Genomic DNA, 25,700 nt, shown 5'->3' with positions numbered 1-25,700 from the left:
GGTGGGACTTGTGTGAACACGCTGGGGGATTCTGACCAAACTTTTCAATCTCAAGAGACCGCGCGCAGGGCTCGGGGCCGACACCTCCACATGCTGACCAGCCCGCAAGTCCTCACTGGATTCAGGAAGCCGGGAAAACGACCCAGATCCCGACTGAAGAGACCGGCGGGCACAGGGACCACACCGAGCGGCCGTGACGGGCTGCCCGGGCCCCGCCCGCCGCTCCCGCCCCGCCGGCTGTGACGGCACCGGGCGCCGGGAAGTGCTTCCGCCTGCGCCTTCGCGGGGACGCGGTGCCGTGGCCCCGGGAGTGCGGGGGACACGACGAGGTTCCGCCGGGCCGGCTCGGCTGCGGCGGCTGCAGCCCGGAGCGGGGCCGGGGCCCGGGCCCGGTCGGGAGCGGGTGGGTCACTGCCGTGTCCGCTTGCGACGAGTCGAGGCAGTGACCGCGCTGAGGGGACGGAGGTGCGTGAGGAGCATCCCCGGTCCCACCGCCCGGCAGGGCTGCGGTTGGTGAGGGAGCGGTGTCCCAACCGAGGGGTTGGTCCGACCCCGGGAGTGCAGCGCTGAGCCGGCTTCGTCAGTTGAACGGTTCTGTCTGGGATAGGGCCGCGTGCGGGGAAAAGGAATGGGATAGCTGTCCTTCAGAAGTTTATTAGGATAGACTCAAGTACTTAATCGTTCCGTCATAACCTCCTCTTTCTGCTCGTCCTAGTGGGACTGGTTAAGGCCTGGAGATGTCGACCCCCCCTCTGGCTGGGGCGGGGATGCCGCCGGGCGCTTTCTCGGGGACTCAGGCTCAGGCGGCCAGGGAGGTGAACACGGCTTCCCTCTGCCGCATCGGCCAGGAGACCGTGCAGGACATTGTGTTCCGAACCATGGAGATCTTCCAGTTACTGAGGAACATGCAGGTGAAAAATAGCTTTTTATTTTCACGGCCCTTGCTTCCCGTGTTGTTATCACTGTCTGTATCCCGTATATACAGACAGAGGTGGCGGCTTAGGACGTTTAGATAACTCCATCAAACTGCTTTAAAAGGGAGGATTGATTGGAGAAGTGAATACTACTCTTAATGTATTTGTTTACTCCTGTAGATAAAGTGAACATGTCGCCCCCACAATAGATAAACTCTAAATGCACTTTGTAATTGTGTTTTCCTTTATGAATAGCAAAGTCTGTTTATATGCCAGTTGTGTTTCTCTATTTATGTTAACATACAGGGAGTAATTTTAGAGGAATTTTCATTTATCTTTTTTGGTAATATTTCCCACCTAAAACTTCTTTTTTTTTCTTATAAAAATGTTCATAGTCCTTATTTATGGCTACTTACTGAGAAAACATACAAACATTTGTTGTGTTTTCTCTCTGTGGAAAGTAGAAGATAAATAATAACCCCCATTCTTTCTGTTTTCATGACTCTGGTGTTATTGAATTTTGTGGCCTGGGATTGAGACACAAACTCTCAAAGTGTAATACTTGGATCACAACAATGTCATGCTTAACTGTTGTGAAGACAGTCACTGAAAAGAGTTAGAGGGACTGGCAATGACCAAAGTATAGAATACATGAAGCTGTTTGACAACAGTGATTGAGCACATAAAATCCAGCATTTTACTGGTAAAGAAAATTAAAAAATCAGTGATTTCTGAGGGAATGATGTGATTGTCTGATTTTAAAATGTACAAAACCCCATCTGATTTCTTTTGGTCTGGTTATTTTGTGGGACAGAAGCTTTAATATTTTTAATGTTTTGATTCTCTTAAGTTACCAAATGGTGTTACTTATCATACTGCAACGTATCAAGACAGATTGGGAAAACTGCAGGAACATCTCCGTCAGTTATCAATACTCTTCAGAAAACTGAGATTAGTCTATGACAAATGCAATGAAAACTGTGCTGGGCTCGATCCTGTTCCCATAGAAGTAAGTATCTTTATGCATATATACATTACATCTCGGAATAACCACTCTCTGCATAGCATATCGTCCATTCTCCTCAGTTGCAGGAGACTCATAACAAGTTTTAATGAGACTGGATATTAAGTGGACTGAATTCTGTTTATTAGTTAGAGCTGGTTGGAAAACTGCAAAACTTTCACATTATCATCATCAATTCTTGCCAATTGGGAGGGATCCAATTTTGAAATTGAATCCCAATTTGAAATTTTCCCTCTGTACTCAGCACTGGTGAGGCCACACCTCGAGTGCTGTGTCCAATTCTGGGCCCCTCAATTGAGGAAGGACATGGAGGTGCCGGAGCGTGTCCAGAGAAGGGCAATAAAGCTGGTGAAGAGTCTGGAGCACAAGTCTGACAAGGAGTGACTGGGGGACCTGGAGTTGTTTAGCTTGGAGAAGGGGAGGCTCAGGAGGGACCTTCTCACTCTCTACAACTCCCTGAAAGGAGGTTGTGGCAAAGTAAGGGTCAACCTCTTCTCCCAGGCAACAAGTGACAGGATAAGAGGAAATGGCCTCAAGCTGTGCCAGGGGAGGCTTAGGTTGACATTAGGGTTATTAAACACTGGAATGGGCTGCCCAAGGAGGTGTTAGAGTCACTGTCTCTGGAGGTGTTTAAGGAAAGACTGAATGTGGCGCTTAGTGCCATGGTCTAGTTGACAAGATCTCAGAGGTCTTTTCCAACCTAATTCATTCTTGGATTCTGTAAAATCGAACTTAATTTAAAATTTTAGCCTTTTCCCTCAAGCTTCTTAATTCCTTCATCAATTTGTTTCCCATAGGAAAATGAAAGGATCAGGGTAGATTTTTTAAAAGAAGTGGGAAAAAGTGGGGAACAGCCTGCTTCAAGCTCTCACCTGTCAGCCTGGCTCCCTCACTAATAAACATTATTCTCTTTCTCTGGCCATCAATGTGTGCCTCCTTAGTTGCCTCATTCTGCTGCTCCTAACCTGCTGGGCCAGTATGAACCAAACCTAAGTGTGCAGTGGTGATGAAACAGTTACAGCATCAGACTTCCAGGAAGGAGGATTGGCTAAAGTTTTTTCTAATAAAACTGCTATTCCTAGTAAAATCAAAACTTTGTTTTCTCCCTCATAAGTTAAGTTGTTTCTAATTCTTAGTAATACTCTTAAACCCTGTTTTGTGTTATGACTTGAGTTACTACTGCACTAATTTTCCAGAACTGTGAAGTTCTTTAAATATTGACCTTGGGATTCGGAGGCAACTTGATTAACAGACTTGTGATTGTCTGTTGAATTTTAACCATATAAGCATTTTATTTTGTATTTGAGTCTCTTCAATGAATAGGAATAAATAAATTAGGTTCATTCATTCATTCTCTACAGTCCGGTGTAGACTACTGCTTCTAGACTACTACTTCTGTCAACAGTCACTGCCAAGGGTTTTAGAGAAACCTGACAGCAAGCAAGGGATTAGGATAACTTTCCCATTTTAAAGAATAAAACTTTTTCAGTGGTGTGTTGACTTGTGTGCAATAGAGTAGAGTAAGCTTTTTTAATGCAATGTCTGACTGATAACTTAGGCACAGCAGAATTTTGTATCAATAGTTGGAATTCTTTCTTTTTAATCTGCGTAGTCTTTTCTGCTCTGAAGTTAGGAGGTGCCTGCCTGTCTCATGTTTTTACTGGTTAGGGTGAATGACAGTGGCACACCATTCATCTTGGATCAATTTTCTTAAATTCTTCTTCCAACATTTCAGTAATAGTCTCAATCATATTATTTTGTACTGACATTCTAACCATACCTTTGAAGAATATTTACAAAGCTCTTTTTTTTTTTTACACAGTCAAGAGAAGTCAGTACCTACTAATATTCCTTAGTCTATTATTATTGATATAAATGTTTTCACATTTTTTGTAAATGTGTATTACCGATATAATAAGTATGACTAAATTTCTGTTAACCAATGTAGCAAGGCATGAAATAATTGTGAAGCAGATCTGGTTTAAATCTCCTGCTTTTGTGTGTTAGGTGTAATTTGGCTTTTCTTGATGGGTTTGGTTTTTTCCTAATACCTTTTCTGAAAGACGGGAGGTTTTCAAAGGAAGTGTTCTAGTTTAAGTGCTACTTTATTTTTCCATCAGAGAGAGGAGTTTTTTCCAAGAGTATTTAGGAGCCACACTACTTCTTTTTTATGGTCTGCAAACGTAGTAAGTGGTTAACCTTTACTACATTTTCATGACAAAGTTTAGTGTGGTAGTTTTTGTTCATTTTGATAAGCTTAATAAGAGTGGACTATGGAAATTTTTGCATAGAAGGAAATTAAATTTTCAGTGGGTCAAATCAAAGTAAGTTTTCTATCAAAATGCTGAAGGAGGATGCTGAATGCTTTGAAATATTACACTCCAGCCTAAGTAACGAGTTAATATGCACTTGGTGAGCAGCTTGCTCTCAGGCTTTTGAACTAATGTCTTCTTGCTCATTTTCATCAATACTAGTCTTTCATTTGTCTGTAGTGTGTATGGGAACGTGGATGTAATTTTGCTTGGTTCAGGACAGAAAAAACAATGTTGCACTGTGGACACTGTGGATGTATGCTATGTATAAAATGCTACAGCTTATTATTTTTTTATTAGTTGTTAGTAGCTTGGAAGTGTTCTGACACAGAAGCATGTATTTGTTATGTACCTGCTATATTTACTGATTCTTTTTAATTTATTTTCTTTTTAGGAAGGAAGCATACAGTAGTATTCATTTAGGGACACTTCATCAAAGATTTTTGGCTTTGTACAGAAATGATAGCACAATATGGTCTTTTCCAGCCTAAACAAAACTATGATTCTGTGTGTTGGAGAAGATCACAGTGGGAAATACTTAGGGAAAAACTCCCTTTAGGTAACTATAGGCCTGGTCTTAATAGCAACCAAACAGAGGTTCACTAAAATAGCAAGTCATAACTGGAGTATTAACTAAGTAGCTATGTAAAGCCAGTCGTAATTATGGTTAGTATAGAATCATAGAATCAATGACCCATCAGGATCATTGAGTCCAACTCCTGGCCCTGCCCAGGACACCCCAAGAATCACGCCATGTGCCTGACAGCATTGTCCAAATGTTCCTTGAACTCAGGCAGGCTTGTGACCACTTCCCTGGAGAGCCTGTTTGGTGCCCAACCATCCTCTGGGTGAAAAACATTTTCCTCATATCCAACCTAAACTTCCCCTGACTCAGCTTCATGCTGTTTCCTCGAGTCCTGTTGCTGGTCATGAGAGTGAAGAGATCACTACCTGCCCCTCTGCTGAAATACTTTATAATAATGACAAGCTCTTGTCTGTGGTGTTTCATAGTGTGGAATGGTAAAATGTAAAATCACAATCTGCATAGTTCAAGAATACAAGATTTATCCATGATACACATCTTGAAATGGAAAGTGTGGGGTTTTCCTGCAGTTGTGAAATTGCTTGGGTCTAAGCATGGTAACAGGTGGGATTGTGTCCTTTTGAAGTGCATCATTTTCCTGGAGAACAAACTGAGGTCATTCCAAGGCCTTTGGGTTTGAGGTGACGAGCTTGTGTCAACTTTCGTTTGAGCGGTTTGAACCTGTGGAGAAAATGGTAGTACCTTGTTTATCTCCTGCATTTCATTTCTTTTTTTTTTTAATTTCTTCTTTTAATTTTTCTTTTTTTTTTTTTTTTAACAAAGCTAATATTTCTTGTCTTCACAGCAACTTATTCCATATGTTGAAGAAGATGGCTCTAAGCATGATGATCGTGGTGCTGCAAGTCAGCTTCGTTTTGCTAGTGAAGAGAGAAGAGAAATTATGGAAGTAAATAAGGTAACAAAGTTAAATTAATTTGCATAAAATAGGAAATGGCACTTCGATGTGACAAAGCTTAAATTTCTAGATTGCTTTACTAAATGCAGAATGTCTGATGACTGCCATCAAACCTGGGGATAATTACTTCTTGCACTTAACTATTTTAGAATTACATTTCAGGAAACAAATTTGAGAGGAGTTTTTTGTTTTGTTTTTTGTTGTTTGGTTGGTTGGTTTTGGTTTGGTTTGGTTTTTTGTTTGGTTTGGGTTTGTTTGTTTTTTTATTTTAACTCTGGCTGTAGAGTTTGGGTTCCCTGACAGTTTTTACTTGTGCCTCTTTTAAAACCAACATATATTCTTTTGAACACGATGTATTATGTTTATGCTTAGCCCACTAGATATCAGCACTATAAACTGAGGTAAGGTGCCTGTTGAATTTATTTTTCTTCAAAACTTACCTCAAGTTTAAAAAAAAAAGGGTATTGACCAAATATTGTTACAATTATTGAGTTGGTAAAGGCTTTTGTATTTTGACAGTCTGAGGAAGACCATTCCTTTGTTAAGAGGAACATCTATTGAATCTTAACACATTCAGAAAAAAATGTGCTATGAATTATAAAGATACTGTTAAATTTTCAGTTTGAGTGGCAGTCTGCAGTTAGGGACAATTACTAAAGATGGATTCAAATCTAAAAATAAATAATGCTAGAGTAACTGCTAATATAATGCTGAGATTAAAATATGAAGTTTTGCCAGAACACAGTTTTGAATATTGTTTCTTCAATCTGTAAAGTACAAAGATAGGATTAATTAAATATTTCTATGGCTGTAATATTTGTAAATACTTAGTAAAAAGGAAGTATAATCTACAAAAATAACTGAACAAAGGAAATAAATAGATGAAATGTTTAATTTAGAGAATAATTGGTGGATTTTTAACTTTTAAAATATTTCCAGTATTTTAATTTGTCTTCAACACTCAGAGATGTATTGAATTTTTCATAACCCATTTATTTAGAAAAATAGGGACTACTTGAATTTAGAGAAAAGCAGTTGTCAGCTTCCCTGTTGTAATCGTTCTCCTGAGTGCTGATATAGCATAGTTGTATATATTATATTGTATGCAGTGTAGTATTCTGAATTTATGCACATTTATTTGCAATCTTTAAGTGTTAATAAGTTTAACTGTCCATATTTGCTGTGGTTTTAATAGTTCTGTGATGTGGGTTTGCCCTTGGTGTTGTACTTGCATGCTAATGTGTTTTTAAACCTCCTTGGTGTGATCTTGTGAAAAGAATTTCATAAATTTTTATGATGAGTTCTGAACCTTAAGAAGGTTGATGGTGTTACAGGACCATTGGTTGCAAACTGGTAATTAAGAATGCATTAAAACCTTCACTTAAATCTGGTCTGAAATCCTGTATTTACACCTAAATGCCAGACCTAGTTTTCCAGATTTTCCATAATAAATCTTCACAAGATAGTTGAACTTTCTCTAATATTCCTGTGGACAAATACTTACTAACTACTGCAAAAGAAAGTTAAACTTCTTGTTTTTTGGAAGAGCACTGATTTTTTTTCTTTTGTCTCCCTCCAGCTGTATTAGCACATCCACCACTTTCAGAGCTTGAATTTTAGTACTTTTCAGAATAGGAAATGCTTTGGGTTTTATGACTAGAAATAAAGAAATTCTTCTTTTTGCAAAGAAAAATCACTGGAATCGTTATTAATTGATCTAATTTCTGACACTGGCTGCTGGGCTTAACTAGCCCTCTCTGGTTCTTAGCTGGCATTCCTGATAGCTTTTCAGTTTCCCTATGGTATGTAACATTCAACTCAATTGGATTAATTTATTTTAGAAAAATTTCATGATGCAAAATGTTGATGAAGATGCTGTGATAGGGAAACCAACATTACAGATGAGGAAACTTTTTATATTCTTGACCCGCTGTCATCGTTCAGCTGTTGTCCTCTTCTCACCTAATCCTTTTTGCTGTGACAGGCAACATTTTTTCAATCTTGACTGTCGTTGGTACTAAAAAAAGCATTGTTGCAATTTCCCAGCACTTTGACACTATTGAGATATTTGAGTTCTTAGACCTGCCATGGGTCACTTAATTTTACCCTTCTTCCTGTGGTATCTCAGCCAGTCTGATTTCTTTAGTGACTCTGGATGTATGTGAAAGGCACTAATTGCCCCTCAGTGTAGAGCTCAGACACAGCTAGGAGTAGCTCATACAAATCTTGTGGATCATGTATTCTCACACAAAAATGTCCCTCATTCCATGAACCACTGACCTGAAACATGGCAGCTCTGCTTTGCTGCTGCAGTTGTCTGGGCAGGGCATCCTCAGTGGAGGAGGAGAGGAGCATCAGGTACTTCCTGTACTCACTGTCTCATTCATGGGGCAGGAGAATCTGTTGATGTGATCCTAAATACTGCAGGAGCTTTTGGTATTGGTTTACTGTGTGGTGACATCTTTCTGCTGTGTTAGGCTTATATTTTAGGTCAGAAAGTTTAATGCGCTCACCTTGGCTGTGGAAGTGCTTGTCTGTTAATTTAAAATATAGATCAGTTTACAAGGTAATGAATTTCTGTCCTAGCAATTCAGTAGTAATTAGCAAGTGTATGTTTAAATAAAACCCATTAAGCTTAATACCAGAAGGGAGTTTTGCCAGCACTAAGAAACATATACCGTTATTACAAAACAAACAAACAAACAAACAAACCATTTCTTGAGCACTGAGCTACTTCTACCTTTTGTACTAAACAATTCTCTGTTGCAGTTCCCAAAAATGTAGCTTATTCTTTTTTAACTGTATTTGCTTTCTGGGCTTGTAAATTGTTGGGGTGGTTGACTCTCTTTTGGAATAAATAATTCACTGTTCCAGAATCGGTTAAGCATTTGCATTGGTTTACTAGTGCAAGTCTTGACCCAGTTTTCATTGAAATTAATCTATTTGCAACAAGTGGAAACTGTTAACAAGATTTTCTCACTTGTCTTCATATTTTTCAAGTGTTTAATGTTCAGTCTACAGATTTTTTACCTTCTGAGTATAGCATCGTCAGTATTATTTTCACCTAAGGCTCACCTTAGGTCTGTAGTCTTGTAGTACATTTGACAGGACTTAGAAAATAACAAATCAGAAACTGAGAATGCTTTAGTCTCTGTGGAGCAAGTACAGCTTAGGTTTCTTAGGTGCTGTAGGTCTGGTTTCAAATGAAGCACTTAGGAAAACTATGACGTAATTAGTAGTCTCAGTACATTTGGATGAAAATGAAATGATGTGAAATAGCATTAGGACATTCCAGGTGGCTCTTCAGAAAACAGTCGTGTCTGATATTCTTAATTAACATTTGCTAAGTGTTTAACAGTGATCTTGCTAAGAGAGGAAAAGACAATCTATATGACAGACTTTTAAGTTAAGCTGTTATGAGTTTAGCTCTGGGCTTTTTTTTGATAACATAAATATTGTGCACTGCAGCTGATGTTGTTTAGGGAAGTATCCTTAAAATGACAGGAATTTGCAATTTGTCTTTCTCTTCAGAAAACTTTACTTTTGAACTATGCTGAAAACCTAAATTCCATTTAAACTACCTTTCACACTATTTGCATGGACTTTTGTCCATGTTTAGATCCTGTTGCTCCAGCTCATATCCAGTAGCATTTCAAATATCTGTAAGGATGGAAATTCTGCCTTTTCTGGTCTCTTCTTAAGGGTTGACTTCCACTATGAAATTTTTCCTAATGTTACATTGGAATTTTTTCATAACTCATATATCCGCTTTCCCTCATCCTTTTGCTGTGTACGTCAAGAAAAGTCCAGCTTTGTCTTTTCTATGATCTTCAGTATGTAGCTGAAGACAGTGATCATGCCTTTTGGCCTTCTCTGCTTGAGACGGAACAAATACAGCTTTACTCATCTTGGTGGCCTTCCACTAGGCATTATTCAGTATGTTAGTGCTTTATATTGATCCTCAAAATGGACAGTTGTTCTGCAGAACCAAATAGAGGGGAATAACAATTTCACTTGACCTGGTGGGTGCACTCTCTCTAATATAGCACAGCGTGCAGTTAGTCATTGTTGCAAAAAGATCTGCAGCTGACTCATGTTCAATTTGTGCTGTTGTGTGAGTTTATTGTGTGTGCAAATGTAGGATTTTGCTTTAATTGAACTTCCCAAGGTAGGTCCCTCTGAACCAGATATCCTACCACTGAGTATGTTTATCACATTCCCCTACTTGGCGTTGTCCACAAATTTGATACAGTGATTAGGTCAGTAAGTGTGGATTAATCAGTAATGAGGATATTAAGAATACTCACCTTAGTATCAATCCTGAGAAACTTCAAGAGTGACCAGCTACCATTTCGTCTTAATACTGATGATCCCAGCATTTAGAATCCCATATCCCTGACAGTTTTCCATCAATCTTGTAATCCACCTATCCAAACCACATCTCTCCAGTTTGGCTACAAGACTATGAGAGATTGTGTCAAAAGCCTGACTAATATGAAAGTAAAGAAAAGCTCCTACTCTCCCCTTGCCACACAGCCAGTCACTACTCAGTAGAAGGACATCATGTTTTTCAGGCACAGCACATCTTTGGTAAATCCAGGGTGACTGTTTCCAGTTACCATGACTTTATCATTCTTATGTCTGGACACGGCTTCCAGAAGGGTTTGCTGCATAGTCTTTCTGGAGTCAGGGGTTAGGCTAACCAGCCTGTAGTTTTCTGGATATCACTCCTTGACTTTTCTTGCAGATGACTAAAGATGTTTCCTTCTTCATCAGGAGCCTCCTCCCCTCTCCAGTAGAAGATTGCATAGAGTGGTCTTGTAATATCATCAGACAGCTCCCACAGCACTCAGATACATTTTATGCCAGATGATGATATACTTCCTTTTCAGTTTTGTGTAAAGTGTTGCATGGAAAGTTTTTCACATTACATCCTATATCAAAATAATATCATGGTAACAAAAAAAAAATTAGAAAAAAGTGAGCTTAAAGCTGTTTTAACAATCCCAATTGTCACCTTTTGTCCTCATATAGGTGCATATTGTACAACCTTTATTGCATTATCACATTTGGTTCCTCTTCCCCTCTGCCCGCATTTCTGGAAGAGTCCTTGAGTTATTCTGCTTTTGTTGCAGATGAGGCAGTGTTTAGATTGAATCAGTATCGTAGTAAATAAGATTATAAAAATCCTGGTTTGTGTATTGGGTAACTGGTATGAGGGTATTGAATAAGCAGGGAATTTGTGAATGAGAAGCAAGGATTTCTTGTGAGCAGTGAGTAACTAACTGAAGGCAGCTCCTGAAAACTGGATTTTTTTTTTCTCTGCCACAAAACATCCATGGCAGTTGTTCATTCTTCTCCTTGTGGTTCATGGTAGCTTTGAATATGTGGGAAGCTGCTAAAATATGAAATTTAGTTATGAACTTTGTCATGGTTTGAGATAGCCCCAAAATCCAATTCCCTAGCTCCATTCCCCCTCCCACATCTCAACCCAATGTGAGATGGATTTTTCCAGACGAAACACAACCAGACTCAGAATGGGGGAAAGGGAATATGTTACAATGACTGTACAAATAAATACTATAACACATTATACACACAATCACAACTATCTCTACCATGACATGTAGTATTTACAATGGATCAGATCTCTTCTCCCCTCCAAATAAAAGTCCAGGAGGGAAAGAAGGACAGATCCCTTCCAGTCTCTCAGGGCAGCAGCTTCTTCAGAGTAGCAGTCTGTCTCTCTCTCATGCATGCAGCTGTTGCTGGATCTCTGCCAGCACTCACGAGGGAGGTATCCAAGCTCCCTCAGCCGCGTCGCCAACCAACCGAGGGGTCTTCCGTGGGCTTCGTTCACCCCAGACAAGGTCGTTTCACCACGTCATATCATGAGACACAGGGGGTCTTCGTGACAGTCTGGTATCTCCAGGAGATTCAAGCTCCTTGCAGGGCCTCTGTGCCCTGTCTCAGGCTGCGAGCTTCTTTGTAGCTTGCAGCAAGGGAGGACCCCCAAGGCCAACCTCCCACACCATCCTGGCTCAGCTCTCAGGACGACCGAGCTTCTCAGCTCCTCTCTCTCTCTCCGCTGCTGCATGTACTCCAGGGCTCCTCTCAAATAGGAGTCCATCCATTCCTCCTTCTCGGAGGTCTCAAAGGAGTTTTGGGGGGTCTGGAATCAGTTCTTACCCCCAAGAACTCTGTAGCTCTGCTGCTAGCTTCTGCTGCTTCTCCGGTTCAGTTCTTATCTGTCCTGGCTCTTAGCCAGAGTCTCCGGGCGCTGCGTCTGCCGCTACTCCTACCCACGATGGAGAGAAAATATCTCCCGGCATAACTACAGGCACCTAGCCCAGCTTTATGCTGTTCCAGGTCCCTGCAGCTCCCCCAGCCCAGGGACTGGGAGGCCCCAGAGGCCCCGAGGGGCTCAGAGCCCCCTTCCTCCTGGCTCTACAACATGGCTGCTACTTCTCTACAACCAAACTACAACTCTTCTCTTCGGTCTGGTTGTGGTATGTTTACATTTTCGCAGGAGCGCCTATTGGACAGAACTTCAAAACTTCCAGGGGTTTCCACCCCTTGGAGTCTACCACTTTTCTTAGCCTCTGGGGGAAAACAAAATCCAAACCACTACAAACTTGAACCTGAAGTGTCTCTGGACAAAGTTAGTAGGCACTCCAGTTTTATCTCTGGTGTTCATGTCACTTAGTTGTCCATCTGTAACTGAGGATCATACATCTATGTGATTTTCATGTTAAGAAGGGGGATGTAACACTGAGGGTTGTGGTGGAGAAGCACCTTGGGGAATGGGTATTTCCATTACAAGCTACATAGTCTAGATGGTACTCAGTAAATAAGACCTCAGACCTCATTGTTGAATGATAAATAATTGGTATGGAGCAAACATCGATCTACTTGAACGAACGTGCTTCTTCCTCCCTGACAGTGGATACGTGCAGTCCCGTCTGGGTCAATAGGTGAAAAGTACTGAGCATGCAGTGGAGCACAGGCTGTCAGTGGTGCCTCTGCATGTTTCAGGAACACAGAGTTACACATGCAGAAGGAGCAGTTTTCCCTTCAGCTATCAGGTGAGGAGCAAGGCAGAAAACCCAGTCTTATTTCTGGTAGGGGTAGAACAGTTATGTCTGTGCGTGACATCAGGAAAAGCTGTGTTAATGTTTAATTGCACAGCAATTACTGTATTAGTGATTAATATTTTTTATCGCTTTGGAAAAAAATTATACATAGGTCGATATTACGATGAAAAGTGGGCCTTGGTATCAGTTGAGCAGACATAAGTTAGAATATCATCTGGCAGCTTTAAGAGTGTTTGAGCAAAGTGTTGAGGACATTTTTTGTATCATATTTTTTTCCAGCTATATGCATATAATATTGTCATTCTTTTGACTATAAAAGCAAAGGAAAAAAGAAAGAAGAAGGTTTTTCGACCTTACTTCAGAGATTTCAATATAAAGGACTCATTTAAAAAAGAGACAGTATAAATTTCACTTTCCTATCACAAACATTGTGTTTCTGTAGAAATTTCTTGGCTTTGACTTACATGGAAACGTGGAGGCCTCTGTAACCTTCATAAGGCTTTCAACAATCACTTCCTACAGCAGTTTAATGGTCAGAAGGAGTAACATGAGTTCTGTGTCCAGCTCTGGGGTCTGCCTCACAGGAAGGATATGGACCCATTGGAGCAGGTCCAGAGGAGAGCCACAAAAATGATCAGAGGGATGGAGCACCTCACTTATGAGGAAAGGCAGAGAGAGTTGGGGCTGTTCAGTCTGGAGGAGAGAAGACTCCACGGAGACATTATAGCAGCCTTTCAGTACCTAAAGGGGCCTGAAAGGCTTCCCAAGAAAGGTGGGAACACTTTTTAGCAGGGTCTGTTGCAAGGGGTAATGGCTTTAGACTAACAGAAAGTCCATTTAGATTAGATATAAGGAAGAAATTTTTTATGCTGGGGGTGATGAAACGCTTGTCCAGAGAGGAGGTAGATGCCCCATCCCTGAAAACATTCACAGTCAGGCTGGATTGGTCTCTGAGTAATCTGGTCTAGTTGAAGATGTTCTCTGGGGGGTTGGACTAGATGACCATTAAACATTACTTCTAACCCAAACTGTTCCATGATTCTATGCTAATGGAAAAGAACATGATGCCCGTTCTCTGTAGTAGAGTCATAATCAACAAAGTAAGTATAATTTTTTAATTCTGCCAAGATTTATACAAATAAAGGTACTACTGTTACTAATATTTAATGTTTTATTACACTGAGATGTCCTTCTGGCCTGTACAGTTGTAGATCTTCAACAGAGCAGGTGAAAACTATAGCTGTCACAGCATTCAGGGGTATGGTCTTTTATATAAGATTTTCAAGGTGGAAAGCCCTCTTTGTTTATTTTTTTCTTAAGCAGAAGGAGAGCCTGTACAACATAGGCAAGTACTGTTGATGTTTTTACAGGCACCAATTGGAATATGATCTTACTCATCCACAGTGTTTACACTATTTTCTTTGCCTGAAGAAGGGACTTCTAACAAATAGCTTGAGATGCAGCATAATGACTCATGTTTTGGTTTTAAAATTTGAAGGATAGATGAGCTTAAAATGAGGAGAGAGATGGGAACAGTGTTGAAGGAAAGTTCTGATGCATCTCTGGTAGTAAGTTGTGAATTGGTCCAGACAGCACTAATTTCAAATGAAATGAAAGTGAACCAAAAATTAGTTTTAGTAGAAATTTCATTTCAGTTGAAGTTGAAATTACTGTGTCCTACTAAACCCAAATCTGTATGAAACGTGACAAGTTCTTTATGGCAGCTTTTCTTTTCTTTATGCAGCTATTTTCTGCATGTATGTTATGGTTCTCCCACATAATTTCATTTATGTGGGTTTTGTGCTTCAGTACCTATTTTCATGACTGACTTACCTGACCTATGCCTACTGAGGTATTGTTGGTTACTGGAAGATGCAGTCCTTGCCAACTCCATCCTGCTGGCCATAGTGCTTTCAGGGTCAATCAAAATGGGTAGTTAATCACATTGAATATTAGTATCACCAAAGAAGACTTCTTAGGATTGGTTTACAGTCACATCCCTTTCCTGACAGAAGGGGACTAACAGAAACCTTCCTGTCAAATGTAACTTGAATTTAGGTCTCTTAAACTCATTATAAACTTCCAGTCAGATCCCTTTTCTGACAGAAAGGGACTAACAAAAACCTGCCTGTCAGATGTAACTTGAACTTAGGTCTCTTAAATCATTATAAACTGCCTCATGTAAGATAGTTTCCCTGTGCTATCTTAAAACAAATAAAGTCAGAAGCTGTAGCATATATGTGGGATGAAGCACTTTTTCTTGTTTCATACAACTGTTAATCCTGAGAAGCAGTCCAGAGTTCAGCTAAGTCATTTCAATAGAAGGAGGAAAGAGTGGGAGACAACTTGAGAGCAATCTGTTCAAACAAAAATTTGTCATTACTGCAGAAGCTGCTTACAGAACTTGCCCATTTCTCAAGAAGGCCATTTCACCTATCTTTCCAAGGTTAGACCTGGGTTGAGGTGTTCTTACTGGCTCAGCAAAGTCTTAAACAGAGGCCAGCACTTCCAGTGGTGTAGAACATATTAATTATGTATTACTCTGTGGTGTGAGCCACTGCCTGTCAAAGATCAGTAACAAAGATCACTCTATGCATTTCAATTAGGAGACTATGCTCTCTGAAGTGGATATTTTCTCCTCTCTTTATACTTTCACCAGCCTAGCAATCCAGGGATGGTGCTTCATCTTAGATGTTTTTTTCTGTCTCTAGAAAAAGTAGAAGAGCTAAAAAAGTAAGTCTTCACTGAAGACAAGGATCTAAAATTATCTTCAGATAAATAAAGAAACAATTTTATACTTCCTGTCTTTACAGATGCTTTGAAAACAAATGAAATCCAGTTTGAAGGTCCCCTTGTCTAACATCAAATAAAGATCAAGCAATTTGTGTCATAATGCTTGCACAGGAAAGGAAAACAATATTACAGAATGAGTCTTTTGGGCATAACTTGCATAAAGTTCATGTGAGCTTACCTAAGTAACAGTATTTAACAATACAATTAGACATGGATGAAGAGAGAACACGGTCTGCTTATCAGAGGTCAGTGGTTCTTATTTCTGTCTGACTTGAATAACCATCACTGACTGTTCACCCTTCATTCCTATTGATGAAGGTTTTGAAATTCTTGAAATTACATGCCCTCAGTATCAGCCTGCATTAAACTAGTAGTTTTGATGTAACATTCACTGATTTCTTTAAGATTGAATGTTGAGGATGGCAAATAGAAACATGTTTAAAAATGCCACAGGTATGAACGTGCTTGTTTATCTCATCCGGCTTGTGCTTTCTCAAGCATCAAGACCTTTGTAGGAAGACACTTGCAGTTCTGTCATTTGGGTGCTGTGGTAACTACATGATTCTTAGTTTTCTCTCTCGTCTTTAGGAGTTGGATCTCTGCTATATATTATGAAGTCTTGGATCAGCAAATGGAAATGAAAGAAGCATTAGATAAATGCCCATAGTTATCTTTAAAACATTTTTTTAGTCTGTCAAATGCTTGATTAGAAATTCAGTGTTATTGCACATGAACTGTCCTACCTCTGTTTTCACATCCTGCTCAGGAGTCTGGAACTGAATGTTGTCTCTTCTTCCAGGAAATGTGTCCCTCAAAGTCTGTGTTGAGAAATATTTCCCTTACTATGTTCCCCATAATAAGCCTAATTACCATATTACTTCAGACTGTTTTTACAGGTCTGAAATTAATGGGCTTCCTTTTTTACTCTGGACTTCTTTCCCAACTGACCATCTGGGCAACTTAAAATATTGTTGTGTTGTCTGCATCAAAATACAGGAGACAATTTTCAGGATATTACTTCTTTTGTTGCTTAATTTTATCACTGTTCCAGTTGCTTTGGTTGTATTACTGATCTGAGTCGCCCTTTTAATGTATTGCCATTTGTGTAGTGTCAATAACAAAGTTATGTCAAACCTGAAACATTTTATTTTCTTTTGATGGTAACAAGTCTTTCCTGTTCTTTCGCTTTACTTGGAACTCCATACTTCCCTAATGAATAAGTAGTTTGATCTCTAATGTGAGAAGGCTGACATCTTGTCAAATAAGAATGAAGGACATGCTGTGTATTGTTAACAACAACCTAACTTAGTTCTCAACAGCTTCAATTTGAGCAGGAGAATGAATAAATGAGACAATAAATACGGGTATTATTGTGAAACATGAAAGGTTAAGGAAATTGTATGATGTCTTAATGCCCAGATCTTTCTTCTGTAAAGACATAATTTTTAAGTTTTGGTTATGCAACCAAATAAAAGCAAGTTTGCTGTTCTTCTTTTCCTTCACGTGCTTCTGCAGTTTGCAAAAACAAATACATAATTTTAAAGAATTCAGCATGCTTGGGAGAACCTTTTTCAAGACAGGACTCTAAGCACATCACAGTTGACCTACATAGGCAGAAGGGCTGCAAAAGCTTGATTTGCTTCACCTATACCTTGTGCTTTGTTCAAACTTCTACTGTTAATCCCTCATTTTTCTGCAAACCCAAGTTACAAAACATATATTCACATAAATGTACCTGTTCTCTGAATTGTTTCTTCCTACTTACGATGCTCTCCTTTGGACTTTGAAAAGTGAGGAATGATCTCCACAAACCTCCAGCTTTTGAAGGTGTCAGGTGTTCTGATAAAAAGAATGCTGTGAAGAGAACAGCATTGACCCTGTAGCAATGGTCCTTAACTTTTGAGGCTTTCTTGTATTTTTAGAGTTTGATTTTAAGGGGATGTATTATCCCACTTATAGTGCTCACAGACAACTGAGGAAAAGGTTCATATAGCATTTCATAACACTGTAACTTTTGTTGAATTTTTGAGTGTGTTAATTGAACCGATCACAAAAAAACCTGATAATAAACTCTTTCCACAGAAACTGAAACAGAAGAATCAGCAGCTGAAGCAGATCATGGATCAGTTACGGAATCTTATTTGGGACATAAATGCCATGTTGGCAATGAGGAATTGAACAAGGAAAATCAAACTTTGTATTTGAAGAAGATACAAATCTCATTCGATATGCTTAACTTCCTTGTAAGAAGAAATATTTTCCTACAATCATATTGCAGTAATGTTTGAAAAGTCTTCAAGATTAAAATGTTGGGTTTTTTCTAATAACTTAAATGGTGTTGCGTTTGTTTTTATAGAAGATTCATCCTACAGGTTTTACCTGAGTGTTTCCCTTAGGCTGTACAGCATCAGTAACTTACAGTAATAATTTGGATTGCTATGCAAACGAGGGGGTTTATAAATGAAGTGTTTCTAGATTTTCTTTATAATACAATTAACAATTTTAAAAACATGTTTGTATACGTCAAACAGCCTCTACAGACAGGAAGGGTTGCAAGACAGGAAAGTCGCTCCAGAAAGCTACGGGGCCAAAATCAGTGATCAGATACTGCAATTCGATATGTTCTCCATTGTGGGAACTTACACTGCAGGCTGCTATACCATACAAGTTCATCTTATTCCATATCCTGTCACTGGATATATGATACATTAGATAAATCAGAGCAAAATTCAAAAGCTACATAAAAATTATATCCTTATGGATATAATTAAGTCTTTTTAAGGGAAGACTACCTTAACTTCTTCTGCAATTACATGTAGTAATTTCTTGAGTACTACTCTAGGTATTGTATGGTGAATCATAGAATATGCTGAGTTGGAAGGGACTCATCGGGATCATCAGGAGTCCAACTCCTGCCCTTGCACAGGACCACCCCCAAGAATCACACCGTGTGCCTGAGAGCGCTGTCCAGACACTTCTTCATCTCAGGCAGGTTTGGTGCTGTGACCGCTTCCCTGGGGAGCCTGTTGTGGGTTCCTTCCAACTTGCCATGTTCTGTTCTGTTCTGATATCTGACCAAAACCTCCGCTGCTTCAGCTTCATGCGATTTCCTCGAGTCCTGTCACTGGTCACAAGAGATTGGTACCTGCCCCTCCTCTTCCCCTCACGAGGAAGTTGTAACTGCAATGGCTTCTCCCCTCAGTCTCCTCCAGGCTGAACAGACCAGGTGACCTCAGCTGGTCCTCATAAGGCTTCCCCTCAAAGCCCATCACCATCCTCATTCCTCTCCTTTGGATGCTTTCTAATACCTTAATGTCATTTTTATATTGTGGTGCCCAAAACTGGACACAGTATTCAAGATGAGGCTGCCCCAGTGCAGAGCAGAGTGGGACAATCCCCTCCCTCGACTGACTGGTGATGCTTTGCCTCGTGCCCCCCAGGACATGGTTGGCCCTCCTGGCTGCCAGGGCACTGCTGACTCATATTCAACTTGCCATTGACCAGGACCCCCAGGTCCCTTTTCACAGTGCTGCTCTCCAGCCTCTCATTCCCTGGTCTGTACACACAACCAGCATTGCCCTATCCCAGGTGTAGAAGCCAGTACTTACCCTTGTTAAACTTCATGTGTTGGTGATTGCCCAGCCCTCTGATTTATGAAGGTCTCTCTGCAGGGCCTCTCTGCCCTCGAGGGACTCAACAGCTCCTCCCTACTTAGTGTTGTTGGCAAACTTAGTATTCCTTTGAGTCCTGGGTCCAGGTCATTAATGGAGATGTTGAAGAGAACTGGGCTGAGGATGGAGCCCTGTCAAACCCTACTAGTGACCTTGCACCATCCTGATGTCACCCCATTCACTGTAACTCTGTGCTCAACCCATGAGTCATTTGGTCACTCATCACATAACATGGTTATTCAGCTGGACATTTTGTCCAGAAGGATCCTGTGAGAGACAGTATCAAAACCTTTGCTGAAATCCAAAAAGATTACATCTACTGGCTTTCCTAGATCAATTAGGTGGGTTATCCTGTTGTAGAAGTAAATCAGGTTCTACAAGCAGGACTTCCCCCTCATGAAGCCTTGCTGGCTGTGACAGATTGACCAGTGATGTATTCCCATAGCATTATGTATGGCTGGAATATTTTGGTTTTCTTTACCAGAATGCACTGAATAAACGCCTCATTAATCTTTTCCCTATGACTGTCAGTCCTAGGAAACTTTGGGGTATACGAGCAGTTGATTATTTTGAGTTAATCATCAACATTCATCTTTCTTTGTTCTGCCCTTGCTATTCTTCACAATTTTCATTAGCCCTGAAAATAGACCTGAAAATTTTTGTTATCCACAGATGCTGCCAGTGGACTATTGCCTCTTTTTCCAGATGAACGAATATGTAAAACAACAGTTTCAGTACAAATCTATGGGGCACTTTACTGTTAATATTTGTCAAGTTGAAAACTTATCATCTTCATGATTTGCTTCTTGTGTATTACTTTTAATGCTCATTCCATGTCCAGTCAGATTCCTTAGTAGTTTTGTGTAAAAGATTTGTTCAGAACCTTCTGAAGCGTCCAGTTAAATGGTATCCCTTTGAAAGATATCCTTTTTACAGTCTTGGGGTTTGCTGAATGCTTACTGATTTGAGATTCATGGGTTTAAAAATGTTATACTGCTTTTCACAGAATCATAGAATGGTTTGGGTTGGAAGGGACCTTAAAGATCATCTTGTTCCAACCCCCTGCCATGGGCAGTGAACCTTCCACTAGACCAGGTTGCTCAGATCTTCATCCAGCCTGGCCTTGAACACTTCCAGGGATGAGACATCCACAGCTTCTGTGGTCAACCTGTTCCAGTGCCTCTTCACCCTCACACGTGTTTTGTTGTTCTGTCAGTCCTTTTAATTTTGTTTTTTAATAATTTCAACCCATTTGTCTACTCCTTGAGGTAAAAGTCACTGGTAATAGATGTGCTCACACCCGATTAGCAATATGTGCCTTTTCCCTAAAATTCGGTACAGTATAGTTGTCATTTGTTTCTCCTTTTGAAGACTGTAAATATTAACAGATGAATGGATGTCCTGTCTTATAATTGCAAATAAAGTGTTAGAAAATGTTAATTTTGATTAGTTTATACAGTGGTGAAAGTGATCTGTAACTATGACAATACCTAGATGTGAGTAGATGTCAAAACACCTTACAAATAAGGTCTCTCTCTTTTCTCCCACATTGCAAAAGGGAGAGTGGGTATCTTACTCCACTTATTCCTAGCAGCAGAACTGTTCTTTTCCCATTTAGATTGACCACTATGGCAGACTTGTTGGTCAGAAATAATAGTTGATTTCTACAGCTGTGAGAGTCATATGCAAAGCTTTTGAAAAGGAGATGACTGCAAGTAGAGATTTTATTTTGTTTTTGGTTTAAAATGCAAATGCATTTTTCTATTTGCAAGGTGTGGTGGCAGCCTTCTGTTTTGTGCATGTATAAGTACGCATGCAGCCTAGAGGAAGTATTTGAAGTGGATTTTGAAATGGCACGATCATCCTAATTGGTAGTGTAAAATTCTCAGGTCTTCAAATTTTTGTTCTATTTTTGGAACAATTATGGAAAATGGAAATAAGCCTAGACTTGGCTCTACTGCTTGTATAATATCTATGTCTTTTTCCTAAATGTGTTTAAAGTTTGTTGACTTTTTTATTGCATACAAACAGTACGCAAGTAACCTAAAATGTGAATAAGGGTGCAGTTATTGCAAGTAGATGTCTGGCTGATAAAATATTCAGCTGTCTCTGTGCAGCTGCTAGCAGTAGCCAAGGTCTAGACTACAATTTTTCATCTGAGAGGAGAAACACTTCAAACCGCTACCAGAATAGATGGGCAGTAGCTAAATTGCAAAGTGCAGAAATTCACAGAATTGTAAATTATCACAGTAAATACTGTCAAAGCAGGAACTTTGCAAGGTATTGGACCAAAACCATACACTTTGACTTACACAGATGAAAGTAAGGGTAGTGAATGTAATTCATGTGCTAGCAGGTCTGTGAATAAGTATAGGATTTGGCCAAGAAGATGACAGTTTTAAGAAAAGTGGCAATTCCTGAGCTGTGAAACACTTTTGAAGGAATTACTGGGCATCAACATGTGCTGAAATTTAATATTTTGGTTAATGCTGACTGAACTTTAACTGCTGGTTAATGAAATGGCACCAGATGAAGTATTTACAAATACCAGTAAAGCAATACCAACACAGATATTTCAGTGTTTGGTTTATGTACATATAGTTGATTGTTGTATCATTATATATCATTGAAATTGTCTTCATGCTTCTGGCGTTCCCCTACTTTCCTCAGCAACGTGATGGCTCTCGAAGTTGCTGCCTGCAGCAGTGTTGGGACTTGCTGTCCCTCCTGCACACACAGAGCTCTCTGGAAGCACACCCTGTTCACTTTGAGGGTCGTCTTCGTGTGACTGATAATAAGTACAGCTGCTTATTAGTGGTTGGACTCAATGATCTTAAAGGTCTTTTCCAACTTAAATGTTTCTATGATTCTGTGGCTGTATTTGTATTTTTGATAAGGCAGAAGCTGGATAAACATACAGACAATCCCAGAAGCAAACACCAGAACATAGGATCATTATATTTTTGGAATATAAAAATATTTGAGGGGCTTGGGGTTCTTAGGATTCTGGTTTGCCCAGATAGGACTTGGGAGAGTGGAGCTACGACTTGGAATACTTTATAGCATATTTGTGGGAGCACTTCAAGTTAACACACACTCTCAGAATGCAACCATTCATCCAACACCTTTGTAGACAAAATAGCAGATATTGAATGTGTGGCTCAGTGTCACAACACAACAGTAGAAGCTGCCTGCTAGGCAGTATGCAAAGGTCCAAGGTTTTTCTCACATAAAAAGACAAAAGTGCAGAGCAGATTTATGCCTTGTTCAGGAAAGATGCAAGGAGTTTACCTTTCCTCTTATCTTCCACAGAGGCAGCAATATCCAGAGTGCTCTAATAAACCATGACCGTTCTTGTTGTACCATAGAGAAAACCCCTGCTCTGATTAATATTTCTTACTGAGGGAGAAACTGGAACTTGTGCACAAATGCTACCTAAATTAATCACTGTAGAGAATGGATTTAGAGGGAGAAGGACAAGAATTCTGATCTCATAGGAACCAAGATTTTGTTGGTGTACGAGGTGGCTGCAAAAGCCAGAAAGACCACAGCTGAAGGGTGACTGACAACTGCTGTGGAAAACAGTAAGCTCCATATGTAGATTTGAAGACCTGAATTTAAGAAAAAGTGTCAAAAAAAAAAATATTTGAAGACACCCAAGGACACTGTGAGTCAACTGAGGTTCACAGAGGATGGATTAGTTTAATTGTTTCAGGCTAACAAAGGAATTGGGGGATTATAAAGGAATTTACAAATACATCAGTGCAGAAAAAATATTTGAGGAAGGACGTAAATAGTTTTCTCATTTTCCTTGTTTAATAGCAGCGAAGACTGATATGGCTGAGCATCAGGCCTTTAAAAGAGAAGGCGTTTTTTCTGAGTTGGAAGGTTACTCTATATGTAAAAATAACAATCTGGCTGATATGTATTGCAGGATATTAATGAAAGTGACAACAGTTATGTACCAATGTCAGTTTTTAGTTAAGAAAATGTAATGAGTAAATTAAATGTAAGAGGTAAATTAATACAATATAGTAAAACTTTTGTCTTGTTAAATCTAACTTCTGTGTAAATTTAAAGGATTTTTCTTACTCATATTGCATAAGGGACACATTCTGGCACCTGTTACTACAGAACAAATAACACTACTAACAGGCTGGAACTGTGTTTGTATTGATTGAATGTAGTCAGAAGCTGAATCCATGTTTTCCAGCACTTCTCACCAGACTAGGCCCAGTGAGGACCATCAAAATATTTGAAGTAAATAAGCAGAGGCGCATTTTCATATGTCCCCTTTACCCTGGGAGCATCACAGCTCATTGTCTGCCTTCATGTTCAACTTACAGACCATCTAATTGCTTAGAGTTCTGCTTCTGCACGTGTTCCCAGCAGCTGATGATATCTGACAATCACTGCTGAGGTTGTATAAACTGTGATTTTTCTGCCCAGATCCTATAAGAGGCCTGATGTGCTGAGGCCCCATTGGCCCCTTGCGCTCTCACTTTCAGCTGACTGCCCTTCCTGCAAATCTACAGAGCAGTGTTCTGGAATGGAGTTGAAACTGAGTGGCTGAAAGGAATGAATTACATACACATCTGTGCTAAAATTTTTTCCTAGGTCTGTGTGTGCTTATTGTTAAATCTTGCTTGAGAAATAAATTCAGATTTGTGTAAATAGGAAGAAAGATTGGTAATTTTAAAGTTGTCTGAGTAGCAATGGATAGCAATGCAGCTTTTTTTTACAACCACGTAGAAGTTTTAGTGGTATTTACAGTCCTGGGGAGGGTGGAGGAGGATCGTGAAGACAGTCCATCACTGAAATACATTGTTAGAGTAGAAAGACTTTCAAACAGTAAGGGGAAAATACAAAGAAATATAACAGCAACCATCAAAACTTAGGTGAGTACACACTTGCCATAAAATAGAGGCAATGAAAGGGAATTTGGGAAAACACATTTTAAACCTGCATTAAAGAAATAAATTTGGATGCTGTGAGACAAAAAAAGCCTCTGCGGTTTTGGGGTGCATGTCCAAATATTGCATAGTAGGGAGTGTGAGTGTGAGAGCTCTTGCTCTGAGACCAGTAGTTCTGATAAATTAATTCTGCATGAAATACTGCATTAGTTTTGGGGTCAGCATGTTACTAACACAGTAGAAAAGAAGAATACTGATGTGCTACCATATGAATAATTATTAGAATAACTTGTGGAAGTGAAGACAAGGCTCAAATGTAGAAATTCTTGGGTAGATGCAAAGGGGAGGTAATTAGAGTGATTTGGAGTGGCTATAGTACAAAACAGTGAAAGAAGGTAAGCAGGAACTTATTTTACCAAGCAGCAATGAAGAGGGATGGGTAAGGGAAACCTTATAATGCCAAGATATGAAATACTAATTTCCGTAGTAGTTTAGAAGATGCCTGTTGGGTTACTTGGAAATTTTAAAACTAAACAGCACAAAAAGGCTAAACAAATACATTGGGAAAAGATAAAAAAAAAAAAAAAAAAAAGAATATCTTGTCTTGCCCTGGCAGAGCAAGAGGTGGATTGAACTGACCTGACTGGTTTTTCCACCTTTAGATTGTACAGTTTTAGAACTGGATGACTTCAGATGATGAGCTCCTGTGAGCACCTGGACTAGATGCCATCTGCAAGTATTAAACAGGCTTTCATGGCTTCTTTGTGATGATTTGCTGCAGAAATTCCTCTTCTACTTAACATGCCTTCATGGAAATTCTATTAGAGGGATCAGAGCAGACAAAGAAATGAAGCAGTACCTTGTTTCTCCCTCCCTACTTCCCCACCCCACATCCCAAGCCTCCCACTCCTAATTTTGATTCATTTCCTAGTGAAGTAGCTGATACCTGATTACTGTCTGTTGACTTTGTGGAACTTAGGAAGCCTTTTACTAATGGGAAACATGATCCTGTTTATCCACCCTTCCCCAGCTGATAACAAAACCAGCTGTAGTGCTTGCATGCCTTGCAGTGTGAGCTGATGTCACAGTCTGCACCAAGGGAGCATGTTTGTTCCAGCACAGACACACAGGGGTGATCTAAGAGCATAAAATACATGATCATATTTTGCCTCAGATATGAAGTAGCATTATAAATTGTTATGTAAACCACATGTTACTTTTATAGCATTTACGTATGTTACATATATTTTTGTTTGGTGTGGGAGTTTTCAATTACTTTCTAGGAAATGAGAAGATTTTTTTAGAGGTCTTGGATAGTCTGAGCAACCCCATCTAAAATGCCCTCCAGCACTCACAGAACACAGAAGAAAAGGAGGAAATAGAACATAGGCACTGCACTTTCTCATAGGGTAGAAAATGGGGTTATATATATGTAATTACTACTTCCACAGTCCCGATTTCTCATCATAATCATTTGGTA

At 39.7% G+C, this 25,700-nt stretch overlaps 1 protein-coding gene across 1 annotated transcript; it reads left to right on the top strand.

The window, feature by feature from the left end:
* Positions 1 to 422: 422 nt before the first annotated feature.
* Positions 423 to 18,562, top strand: MED30 (mediator complex subunit 30). Its single transcript, XM_032698353.1, has 4 exons — positions 423 to 911; positions 1,765 to 1,923; positions 5,639 to 5,749; positions 17,719 to 18,562. Exons 1-4 carry the CDS (start codon positions 738 to 740, stop codon positions 17,812 to 17,814), a joined length of 540 nt encoding a protein of 179 aa, XP_032554244.1. The 5' UTR covers positions 423 to 737; the 3' UTR covers positions 17,815 to 18,562.
* The last annotated feature ends 7,138 nt before the right edge of the window (positions 18,563 to 25,700 follow it).

This window comes from Chiroxiphia lanceolata, chromosome 1, assembly GCF_009829145.1.
Source record: "Chiroxiphia lanceolata isolate bChiLan1 chromosome 1, bChiLan1.pri, whole genome shotgun sequence".
NCBI classification, from domain to species: domain Eukaryota; kingdom Metazoa; phylum Chordata; class Aves; order Passeriformes; family Pipridae; genus Chiroxiphia; species Chiroxiphia lanceolata.
The sequence above is the reverse complement of the archived record's forward strand: the minus strand, read 5'-3'. Positions and strand labels throughout refer to the sequence as shown.